Source organism: Vigna umbellata, chromosome 1, assembly GCF_029865625.1.
Source record: "Vigna umbellata cultivar VRB3 chromosome 1, Vumbellata_1.0, whole genome shotgun sequence".
Taxonomy (NCBI): domain Eukaryota; kingdom Viridiplantae; phylum Streptophyta; class Magnoliopsida; order Fabales; family Fabaceae; genus Vigna; species Vigna umbellata.
Window position 1 is genome coordinate 16,482,192 of NC_142165.1, and position 11,304 is coordinate 16,493,495.

At 31.5% G+C, this 11,304-nt stretch overlaps 1 protein-coding gene across 1 annotated transcript; it reads left to right on the top strand.

Moving 5' to 3' along the window:
• Nucleotides 1-3,280: 3,280 nt before the first annotated feature.
• LOC124830627 (glucose-1-phosphate adenylyltransferase large subunit 1-like) lies at nt 3,281-6,992 on the top strand. Its single transcript, XM_047304405.2, has 14 exons — nt 3,281-3,551; nt 3,794-3,916; nt 4,083-4,256; nt 4,377-4,469; nt 4,558-4,641; nt 4,765-4,820; nt 5,027-5,120; nt 5,219-5,404; nt 5,503-5,583; nt 5,862-5,948; nt 6,031-6,135; nt 6,258-6,364; nt 6,621-6,681; nt 6,766-6,992. The coding sequence occupies exons 1-14, from the start codon at nt 3,345-3,347 to the stop codon at nt 6,865-6,867; spliced, it is 1,560 nt and encodes a 519-aa protein (XP_047160361.1). The 5' UTR covers nt 3,281-3,344; the 3' UTR covers nt 6,868-6,992.
• The last annotated feature ends 4,312 nt before the right edge of the window (nt 6,993-11,304 follow it).

Sequence of the window (11,304 nt, forward strand, 5' to 3'; positions counted from 1 at the left end):
GTTAATTAATTTTCTATTTGTGCCAGTTTAATTACTATAATTAAATACTTATTCCAAAAGTAACTAGAATAGAGACAGTAACGATTCTTATCCCACAAAATAAAATTGGCTTTAGTTCGAACATGAATAAACTACTTCCTCCACCCCTTTCCAAATCACTCGTAAATAAAAATATAATAAATATTCTAACATCTTATTTTTAATATTTTAAGATCGAAAAATAGTTTTAGATTCGAAAAACATATTCTAAATACCCATCGAAAACAAAAGAAAGAAATTTTCAGAAGATAATTTTAGATTTAAAATTACTTTCCAAAATACTTGTTTCAAAATTTTGTCTTTTATATTTTCAGAACACAAAAAATGAAATATAAAAAAAATTATTAAACAAGTATTTTGAAAGATATTTCAGATCAAAAAATACTTTTCAGAACATCCTGTTTTGAATTTTTTTTTCTAATTCTAAAATGAATTTTCAAATCCTAAATTTATTTTCAAATAAAAAAAATCCAATAGGAAAAATACTGCAAAGCAAGATGCGATTCCTGTTTGTCTTAGCTCAAAAGACTACAATCCGATTGTGGAAGGGTTGGTTGAACCGAGAAATAGAGATTAAGAAAATCAATGGAGGCTGGTTCTAATGTATCCAAAACTATATAAAAAAGAAAGTTTTGCATAAAATTTATTTTTAGGAAGAGACAAAAAAAATTGAATGTGGGTGTGGAATCTCGTTTCACTTATAGTGTTCTAGATTCAACAAGCAAATATGCAATAAAATAGGCTTTTGTTAGATGGGGCAAACTATTGAGAATTACAAAGTCAAAAAATAAAAAATAAATAGAAAAATGCTCAACAGCCAAAGCCAACAAATGCAACAAATGCAAGAAAGAGCATAACAGCCAAAGCCAGTCTCCTACAGCACATAATATATAATTGTCAAAAAATAAGACTTTTTAAAACCTTAAATCAAATCAAGATATCCAAGTGTACGAGGTCTAATGCAACCTTAAGATTTTTTATGGTTACACTTTCTTTACCAAAACTATGCTCTGATTTGGCAGACAGGAGTTTTTCAAGAGGCTCAAAGTCAACCCAGAATGCCAGTGTACGAGGTCTAATGCAAGCTTCAGTTCTAAATAACAAATCAGATATATGATTCTAAAGACAATGATAACTCTTATGCAAATAAGCTTACTGACAAAACAAGCAATTATGCATACAATAAATTAAAGGAATCACCTCGTTATGGTCATGGAGTAGAAGAGGGGTGTTTGCCATAGGTGAGAATCCAATAGCTGATAATCCAAGGTCACGGAAGTAGCGTGAATCTGTAGCTGCAGGAAAGACCTCTGGCCAATGGTCAATCATGTGGTATGCAGATGAGAATTTGAACAAAAATGATCACCCATAACATCACAAAGACAACAACATGGCACTATATAACCATCCTTTTAAAAGTCAGTTTATTCCAAAAACAATATCTATCCATGTCATAACCATCATCAAAATAGAAAAATAGAAATTGTAGACAACTGGGAGGTATATATCTATTATCTGGGAAATATATTTTTAGTATAAATTTGTTTCTGTTTCTGGAAAACTATCCATACTACACAAATACAAACACAACACTTTAATCTCTCAAACAGGCACAACCTATTTTCTCTCTTTCACTCACGGTGCTGCACAACTCAAACAAACACATACACTTCTCATTCTCCCTTTCACGGTACACACGCTCACACACTTTCTCTTGCACACAATACACAAACATGGAGACTCTCTCCTTTCTTCTTTCTCACTGCCCATTCTCCACGGTGCACACACTACAAGTGTACCACACTTCATACAAAACTACATCTCCATATTTATAATAAAAACTAAACCTAACATTTCCACTAACATCTCCACTAACATCTGGGTAATGATAGTGCTAACACAATACCTAACTTCTTTTACAAATGGGAACTAAAGACAAAATACTTTGTGGCAATGGTCCATTTAAAACTTATCCAACAGAAATCACACCAAACTCCCAACCAAGTTAAACTAATATATAATCCAAACACTGAAAAGCCCAATCCCCTTCCCCGAGTTCCTTGAAAAAATCACCACGGGGTTAGATTAATTTCTATAAACAAGCATTAATGGTAGACAAGAAAAAACCTCGGCCAAAGATATATCCTCGGATGAGCTCCTGCATCTGCAAACGCACTGACACCAACAACCTTGGTTGTCAAATACAGTGTCCTTGGAAGAAGTTGAGCCATCGACACCTTCAGTGTCTTTTTACTTAACCTTGCCCTCATGAATGCCTCTAAACTTATTATCACCACCTTTTTCTTCCTCCTTCTTGATTTTATCCCAAAATTTCCTTCATTCCCACTTCTCTTCCTTCCTGTCCTCAAAAAACCTAATTTTTTTATTCTCAGAAACCCAAATTTTATTATCCTCACAGAGACGCAGATGATATTCTGGAACCCTAATCGAGTTCCACCGATCGTGCAGGAAGAGTTGACGATGGTGATTTAAGAAAATCGATCGTTCAACTCTTTAAGATAAATATCATCATTTTTATACAAATATTTAAACATAGAAAATTATAAGAAAAAGGAAAAGGGTTTCTTTTTGAGGGTTTTGAGAGCGGTTGAAAATGAAAACGAGAGAAGCTTATGTTGTGTGTCCCTGCGAAAAAGGAAAGTAAGAGGGTGAAGATGGTGAAACTTGCTGTCATTGTTTCAGTGTTTATAACTTTATGTGAGAGTTATATGCAAGAAGAACGAAGAATGAAAGGAAGAGGAGAGCTGGAATGAAGGTTACAGAGAAATGTGAAATAGAATTAAGGCTCGAGAGGAGAGGTCGACAGAGAAGAGAGATGGAATGAAAGTTGGAGGGAATAAAGGTGGAATTAGGGTTCGAGAGAGAGAGGTCGAGGGTTCCGTGCTTAGTAAATTCAATTTCATTTTAAAAAGTGTTTTTTCAGGTCATCTGTACGTAATTCTTTTTTAAAATTCGTATATGAAATCTGTATATAATATTTACATTACATACATATTATAATCCGTATATAATTATAATATTTCTTGTAGTGTGTTAATATTCCTCATTCCTCGTAACATAATTGTATAACATGTAATGAGTCAGGAACTACAGAAAGTTCTGCCATTTTTTTCGCTGGTATAGAATGACGACTCATTTGGCAATGGATCTCCAACAAACTTCATCTATATATTTGGTCACTTGCAGATTAATAGAAAGGCCAATACCATAATAAGAAAACTTGATTTCACTCACTGCATTGTTTAGCTGCTTCTGAAGAGTGTGGGTTTTGTGCGAAAGAAAACATGATGAATGCAACCATTGCAACTCCCGATGCAAGTCGTAATATCTTTGGGATAAAAAGAACAAGTTCAAGCTTCTGGGGTGAGAGCACGAAGGGAAGTCTTAACGTAAGATTTCCGAATACTAAACCATGCAAGAGTTTTAAGGCTGCAAGTTCTAAGTCTGGCATTGCACGCGCTGTTTACACTGACCTCGACCAAGAGTATCCGGTAATGACCTATATGCATGTTTCAATGATGAAAAAATGTTCATATTTTCATTAAGAGTATTAAATTATTCAGTAACTTTTCTTTATATTAAGATGGTAGACTTACGTGTGTTTTTTTGTCATCTGATGTGAGTGACAGACATGTTGGTGCATGAGATGTTTTCGTTTTGGTTACTGCTGTTGTTTGGTTTGTTGGTTCTTTTGGATGCTAAATACTAATGTTGGGTTTGATTTTTCCCTTAGGCATTGGAGCGATCAGCTTTTCAGAGTCCAAAGGCAAACCCTGAAAATGTAGCTGCCATCATATTGGGTGGAGGTGCTGGAACTCGACTCTTTCCTCTTACCCGCACAAGAGCCAAGCCCGCTGTATGGTTTTCTAATTTATATAAACTTCTTTAGAGATTTTTGTTTTGAATTTTGAGACACGGATGCATGCACTAACGTAAAGGATTCTCATCACAGTTCTTCCTTCAAGCAGTTGCAGGATTTCTGAATGTGATGATATATATATTAATAATTATCAATTTTGCAGGTTCCCATTGGAGGGAGTTACAGACTCATAGATATTCCGATGAGCAATTGCATCAACAGTGGCATCAGGAAAGTGTACGTTTTAACTCAGTTCAACTCTTGCTCTCTCAATGCCCACCTGTCTCGCACCTATAATTTTGGAAATGGAGTGAACTTTGGAGGTGGTTTTGTGGAGGTAAGTTGTTTGAAAAAAAGAGTGAGATTTGAAATGGATTTGATAAACAAGTTTGAAGAAATTTATCAGTGAATCTAATCTACCTTACTGATCAAAGTTGGAGTAATTTACATGAAACAGGTCTTGGCTGCTACTCAAACTCCTGGAGAATCTGGGAGCAAATGGTTCCAAGGAACAGCCGATGCAGTGAGACAATTTACCTGGGTTTTTGAGGTAGATATTTTGAATGCTACATGCATCTATGCTAAAATTGCTTATTTAGTAACCATAAAATGAATGTGTGTGTATGATTATCATGCAGGATGCCAAGAACAAGAATATTGAAAACATAATGATAATTTCTGGTGACCATCTTTGCCGGATGGACTATATGCAGCTTGTGGAGGTACAACTTAATTTCTCAGCTAAAATTACATCTATTGTATATAGTTCATGAGAAGTGTGCTTACAGAAACATTCAATGACCAATTTCTAAAACTAATACTAATTGATGATGACTATGCTTCAGAAACACAGTGAGAACAATGCTGATATCACAGTTTCATGTGTACCTATGGATGAAAGGTATGCAAAAGAGAGTATATGTACTGATATAGATAATTTTTACACGGTTTGAAAATCTTTACATTGAAAATGCATTTAACTTGATCTCTATGAAAAATCTGTGAAGTTTGCTTTTATCACAAAAAACAATCAAGGAAAACCACCTTATTAAATGTCTTTCAGAAACAATAAACTGTTGGAGTTAACCAATGTTAGTTATCTTGCAGCGGTGCATCTGATCATGGGCTGATGAAAATTGATAGAAAGGGAATGATTACAGAGTTTGTAGGTAAACCAAATGAAGTAGACGTGAACGCAATGGTACATTATCTTGCCTTAACTCTCACATTTCCGACCCATTTATTCAATGAAATATGAAGTGTTCAAAGCTAATTCACTGTCACCTTTGATAACTGCAGCGTGTTGATACCACTCTCCTAGGCTTAAGTGAAGAAGAAGCAGAGAAATATCCTTTCCTTTCTCCAATGGGTGTTTTTGTATTCAGAACTGAAGTCCTGCTGAAACTGCTAAGGTGGAGCTGTCCTTCCGGCAATGACTTAGAATCTGAAATCATCCCATCTTCTTTGAGGGACCACAAAGTCCAAGTGAGAAACAATCCAAACCATGGAATTGAATTCTCTTATGCTAATGAAGTTAAACTCCTTTCTGTTCTTGATGCTTTTGTTTCTGTTTATATTTTCAGGCATATATGTTCAAGAATTACTGGAAAGATATTGGAACTATCAAGTCCTTCTATGAAGCCAATCTGGCCCTAACAGAACAGGTTTGTTTCCTCTATTTGTGATTCTTAATTTGAAGTTTATTTCAGCCAATCCCAATTGTTTACTGCAACTGATTAGCCAAGAATTAAAGTTAATCTCAATTCAATTTAAAAACAATTTGAATCTTTCACTGTTTAGAACACTTGAAGTAGAATATACAGAGCCCAAGTTTGTGTTAATCTTTATAATATTGAGCTTGATAATATTTGCAGAAAGCAATGCTATTATCACGTTTTCATTTTCAACATTCTGATATATGTACTGGTTTTATTATTTGTAGTCTCCAAGATTTGAATTCTATGATCAGAAGAGGCCATTCTTCACTTCCCCTAGAAACAACCCACCCACTAGAGCAATAAAATGCAGGGTAAGAGGGAAAACTTTTACTGGTTTTCTTCTTCTTTTTTATGCTATTACAGAAAATGAATAACTGAGATTGGTTTTTGCAGATTGTGGATGCAATTATTTCTCATGGCTGTTACTTGAATCACTGTAAAGTTCAACATTCTATTGTTGGTTTGCGCTCACGTTTAGAGGCTGGTTCAGAGCTTCAGGTAAGCTTATTCTGCACTTTTTCTCTGCATCATGAATGGTTATACTTGTCACAATTGAAAATCGGTGGGGTAGAAGGAAGGTGCATTTTACACATCTTTTCCATGACCCTCTTAATATGCAGGATACCATGATGATGGGTGCTGACTCCTATCAAACTGATTCTGAAATTGCAACTCTGCTTGAAACGGGAAAGGTTCCAATTGGTGTTGGAGAGAATACTAAAATCAGGTACATAATGTCACTTAAATGATCATTATCTGGTATGTAAAATGTTAGCTATAATTTACACATTATTATAATTTGTATAGATGTCATTGCTTTAATAGATGAAGTCTAACGAGTCGATTTTCGTGAGATTTCTTTAATGGATGAAGCCTTACAAATCGTTTTTGTAAAGTTTAATTAGGTTTAAAATCTACCACTTAACATTTATAAGTTTTTTTGTTTTTGATTTATGCTGATTTCGTGCTCCAATATTTTTAAGGAAATGCATCATTGACAAGAATGCTAAGATAGGAAGAAACGTGATCATTGCCAATGCTGATGTAAGTGTTGCTTGAAAAACTCAAACATGGTATTTCACTATCCAACATTTGTTTGTTGATTCGGTTTTTTGGATGAGTTCACAGGGTGTTGAAGAAGCTGACAGACCTGAAGAGGGATTCTACATTAGGTCTGGCATTGTAGTTGTAGTGAAGAATGCAACAATCAAAGATGGAACAGTGATCTGAAGGAGTTTGTTGCAGTGATTTGAAGGAGTTTGTTAGTTTGCTCCATTGTATACTCCAAGTTACACTTCTTATAGGAACTCTTGTTTTTAATAAGTAGTTTATGTTGCTTTGTTTCGATCAAAGTTAATCTCTCCATACCTAACTATTTTATTAACTTATTATCTTTTAAACTATCAAATTACTTTTTTTTTATTTTATTCTTAATACTTGCCTAGTTTTTTTTTTTTTTTAAGTATTGAATAAAAAGGAAAACATAGAAATTTATTCAATGATTATTTCTGAAAAGATCGAAGAATATATTAAATTTTATCTTACACAACATTTTTTATGAAAAAAAAACTGAGTATTTTAGTGAAATTAAGAAAATATTTATATTTTTAACAAAGTTATAGCAACCTCTTGTTACAAAATTTACAAAAATTTGTAAAATGTTAGAAAATTCTTAAACTCGGATCACCCTTCGTGTAAACATGTTATTTTTTCAATTTTATTTTACTGTTTTATTCCTTTAATAACTACATTTTTAAACTCAAATACTTATTTCTAAATAATAAAAAAACTATTTAATAATAAAATGTATTCAAATTATTTATTTTTAATAAAAACATTTTATAATTTAATAAATTTTTTCTAGAGTAAAAAAAAACACTTACACGTTCCACTAGTATTTATTATTGTGTTAAAATGAAGATATAAAAGTTAATTTAAAAACTAAAAGGTAGTTTATATTAAAGTCAATTAATTAGTGAAATAGTTTATGTATGAAATATGGTATCAAAAGAGCTGAATTATACCAGACAACATTGAACAATTACTATAAAATCATCTATAATAATAATAAGGTTAATAACTAAAGATTTATATTTCTTTCTAATCTTTCAATATCAAAAAATTTGAAAATTTAAATTCAGTATTTCCTTTAAATAATTTAAACTTATTTGGCAAAATTATTTACATTCTAGCAATAATTTTGAATTTTTAATACATAAACAAGAACTTTGAAAAAATATTTGAAAACTTAATAACACCAAAATGTTATTAATTCATTTTTGCATACCAAAAAACTTAAATAGTATTATAGATTGAGGAATAAACCAAGTTGAAAAATTCATCCCTTATTCTAATTGACTCACTGCTCATGTTTGTCACTGACACTCCAAACTCAGCAAACAGAACTGGTTTCTCACTAATAATTTGTGCATCTTGTATGTGATCATTGAGCCATCGAACCAAAAACAAGGTTTGTTCTTCATTGCTTGATTCCGGCAACCTGTATTAAAAAATACACTCAGATATTTTTTTAAATACTTATATATTTTCATATCACTTAAACCTTAAAATATATAAGATTACCATTAGGTTTTCATATACCTACCATACCATAATGCTCTCAATTATTATAAATAACTTGTTATAATGATTATAAAACATAACAGAGTAACTTCGTAACCCTTTTTCTCTTTATGCAATCACTAGTACAAAAATAACATATAACGTCATGTGTTTAACGTCGAATCACTGAATAGCTAATTTTAAAAATGAGCGGTGACATTTTTGTAAATAAATGCAATTATTAAATGTCGTTTAGAATTGTAATTCGACGTAAAAGGATATAAAACGTTGAATGCCCTTTAAATTCGATGTCAAAAGGTTAGTGAATTCATTAAAAACCGGGAGATTGAAAATTCATTCACTTTATCTTAGCGTGCGATATCCTCTTTTCTTCTCAAATTTTTCTCGAACGAAGTTTAACGAGCATCAGATGTAATCTTTCTTTCATTTTCATTTGATACAAATGCAGGTTAATTAACTACTTTATGTATGATTTTAGTTTGTTTTAACCGACTATTTTCGTGTTCTTGTCCTTCATAGGCGCATTCTGTTTTCTCTCTCACCGGTGACGAAACTTTATTATGATGAACCCACTTTTTGAATGTTAGTTTTCGTTTTCATTTTGAAGAACTTATGTGTTGAACTTGTTTGTTGTTGGTTATTATTGTTTGTTGTTGATACTACACTACCGCTTTTTTCACTTGAATGGATTTGGGGGAGAGTGATTGAAGGGATTTGAGAGGATTTGAAGGTAAATTTTTTTTGTTGTTTATATGAATGGATTTGAAAGTAAATGAGAATGGATTTCGAAGTAAATTTTTTTAATCTGTCATGTCAATCAAATCATACACTAATTCTCACAAACTTTACTTTCAAATTCACTACTTTCAAATTCACTCTTACTTACCTCCAAATCCACTCAAATAAACAACAACAAAATTTACTTTCAAATCCCCTCAATCACTCTCTCCCAAATCCATTCAAGTGAACAGGACCTACATGTTCATAGTTCATGAAAAGGATGACAATTAATTAAAAAAAATTGATTAACGTCGAATGTCGAATTTTTTAAATTCGACGTCAATTTAACGTCTCCTAATATAACATCGTTCGCGATTTCGACATTAAAAGCCCAAAATATTCGGCGTTGTACGCGATTTTTGTACTAGTAAATTATACAACAAATGACATCTATACTCAATTATCTGAATACAATGTTGATATATATCAATTTAAATTATTCAAGTAATTTAAACAATTTATTTTTTATTTTTTATTTTTATTTTTATTTTAGACAGGTTGAAAACTTCAATCTAATTCATAGCTTTAAACTCATTTTTTTTACTTTGCATAATCAGTTGACATTATTTGAGTGAATTTTTGTTAATATTTAATAATTGTGACAAACGTTTATTAGAGTGAAAATTAAATTAAATATACAATTAATCTTAAAAGAATCACTTTTATTTTAATAAATACAGTGACAATTATTAAAAACTTACATGAATAATTATCCTAATTATTAATTAATTTAAAATAAAAATAATGAAATTAAACTATTTATATGAAAACTATAATTTCTTTCATTATTATAATAAAACCAAATACATCAATACTTATGGTAATTATTCTTATAGGGGTTTGCTAACGCGCGTACGCCTGTTTTTCAGTTGGTACATTTTAGCAATGTGTACCAGGTTTTAGTAGACAAAAATATCCTTATATATATCATGGATTCTAAGTTTTAAGGTTAAGGGTATTTTAATAATTTTCATTCTCAAAACTTAAAAAAAAAAAAAAAAACCCCCAAACCCTTGCTCACCTCTCTCATTCCTCTCAATCCTTTCTCTTTCATCTCTCTCACTCCAACCTTTTCTCTGTCATCCCTACTGTAGTCCCAATTGAAAATATCAGAAACACTTGCCTTTAAACAATTTGCCTTTGTAAAGAGTTGAGTCATTGACATATTCACCTTCAGGCAAAGGTTCATTCAAGATCTCTTCAATTTCACCATCTTTACTAATTTCTCTAATTTCATCATCTGCATATGTTGAATCATCATCTCTAAAAAAAACCCTCCAGGCCAATTACCAATTCTTTCGGATGTCAATTATGCTTGTGAAAATTAGATAAAATTATATACGACAAAAATTATAAAATGAAAACTCATTATAAAGTCATTTTTTGTAAGAAATTGTTTAACAACGAGCGTTTCTGATTTTTTCCAGGCCAATTACCAATTCCTCTGATGTCATTATGCTTGTGAAAATTAGATAAAATTAGATAAGACAAAAATTATAAAATAAAAACTCATTATAAAATCATTTTTTGTAAGAAATTGTTTAACAAGTATTTCTGATTTTTTCCAGGTCAATTACCAATTCCTTTATGCTTGTGAAAATTGGATAAAATTAGATGAGACAAAAATTATAAGATCAAAACTCATTATAAAATCATTTTTTTGTAAGATTGTTTAACGGCAAGTGTTTCTGATTTTTTTCAATTGGGGCAACAGTAGGGTGTTTCTGATTTTTTCAATTGAGACTCCAGTAGGGATGACAGAGACAGTAGGGTGTTTCTGATTTTTTCAATTGGGACTACAGTAGGATGACAGAGAAAAGGTTAGAGTGAGAGAGATGAAAGAGAAAGGATTGAGAGGAATGAGAGAGGTGAGCAAGGGTTTGGGGGTTTCTTTTTTTTTTTTTAAGTTTTGAGAATGAAAATTATTAAAATACCCTTAACCTTAAAACTTAGAATCCATGATATATAAGGATATTTTTGTCTACTAAAACCCGGTACACATTGCTAAAATGTACCAACTGAAAAACAGGCGTACGCGTTAGCAAGCCCCATTCTTATATATATAATTATACAAAATGGACATTAAATTATTCAAGGCAACAAAAAGGAAAATTTTCTGTTTCGACTTTTAAATATTTGTTTCCAATAATATAATTTAGTAATAAAATCTGACAGAGATATGTTAAAATTAATTTGACACATTAACTACACGACTACTTCATTACCTATAATACCATATATAGTAATTAATTTTGACACATTAACTACAACACTACTCTATTATCATCATCATCATGGTCTCCT

Coding starts and splice junctions, on each gene's coding strand:
- LOC124830627 (XM_047304405.2), top strand. CDS start 3,345: ATGATGAATGCAACCATTGCAACTCCCGATGCAAGTCGTAATATCTTT. Junction 5,949..6,030: donor CTAGAGCAATAAAATGCAGG/GTAAGAGGGAAA, acceptor TGGTTTTTGCAG/ATTGTGGATGCAATTATTTC. Junction 6,136..6,257: donor AGGCTGGTTCAGAGCTTCAG/GTAAGCTTATTC, acceptor CTTAATATGCAG/GATACCATGATGATGGGTGC.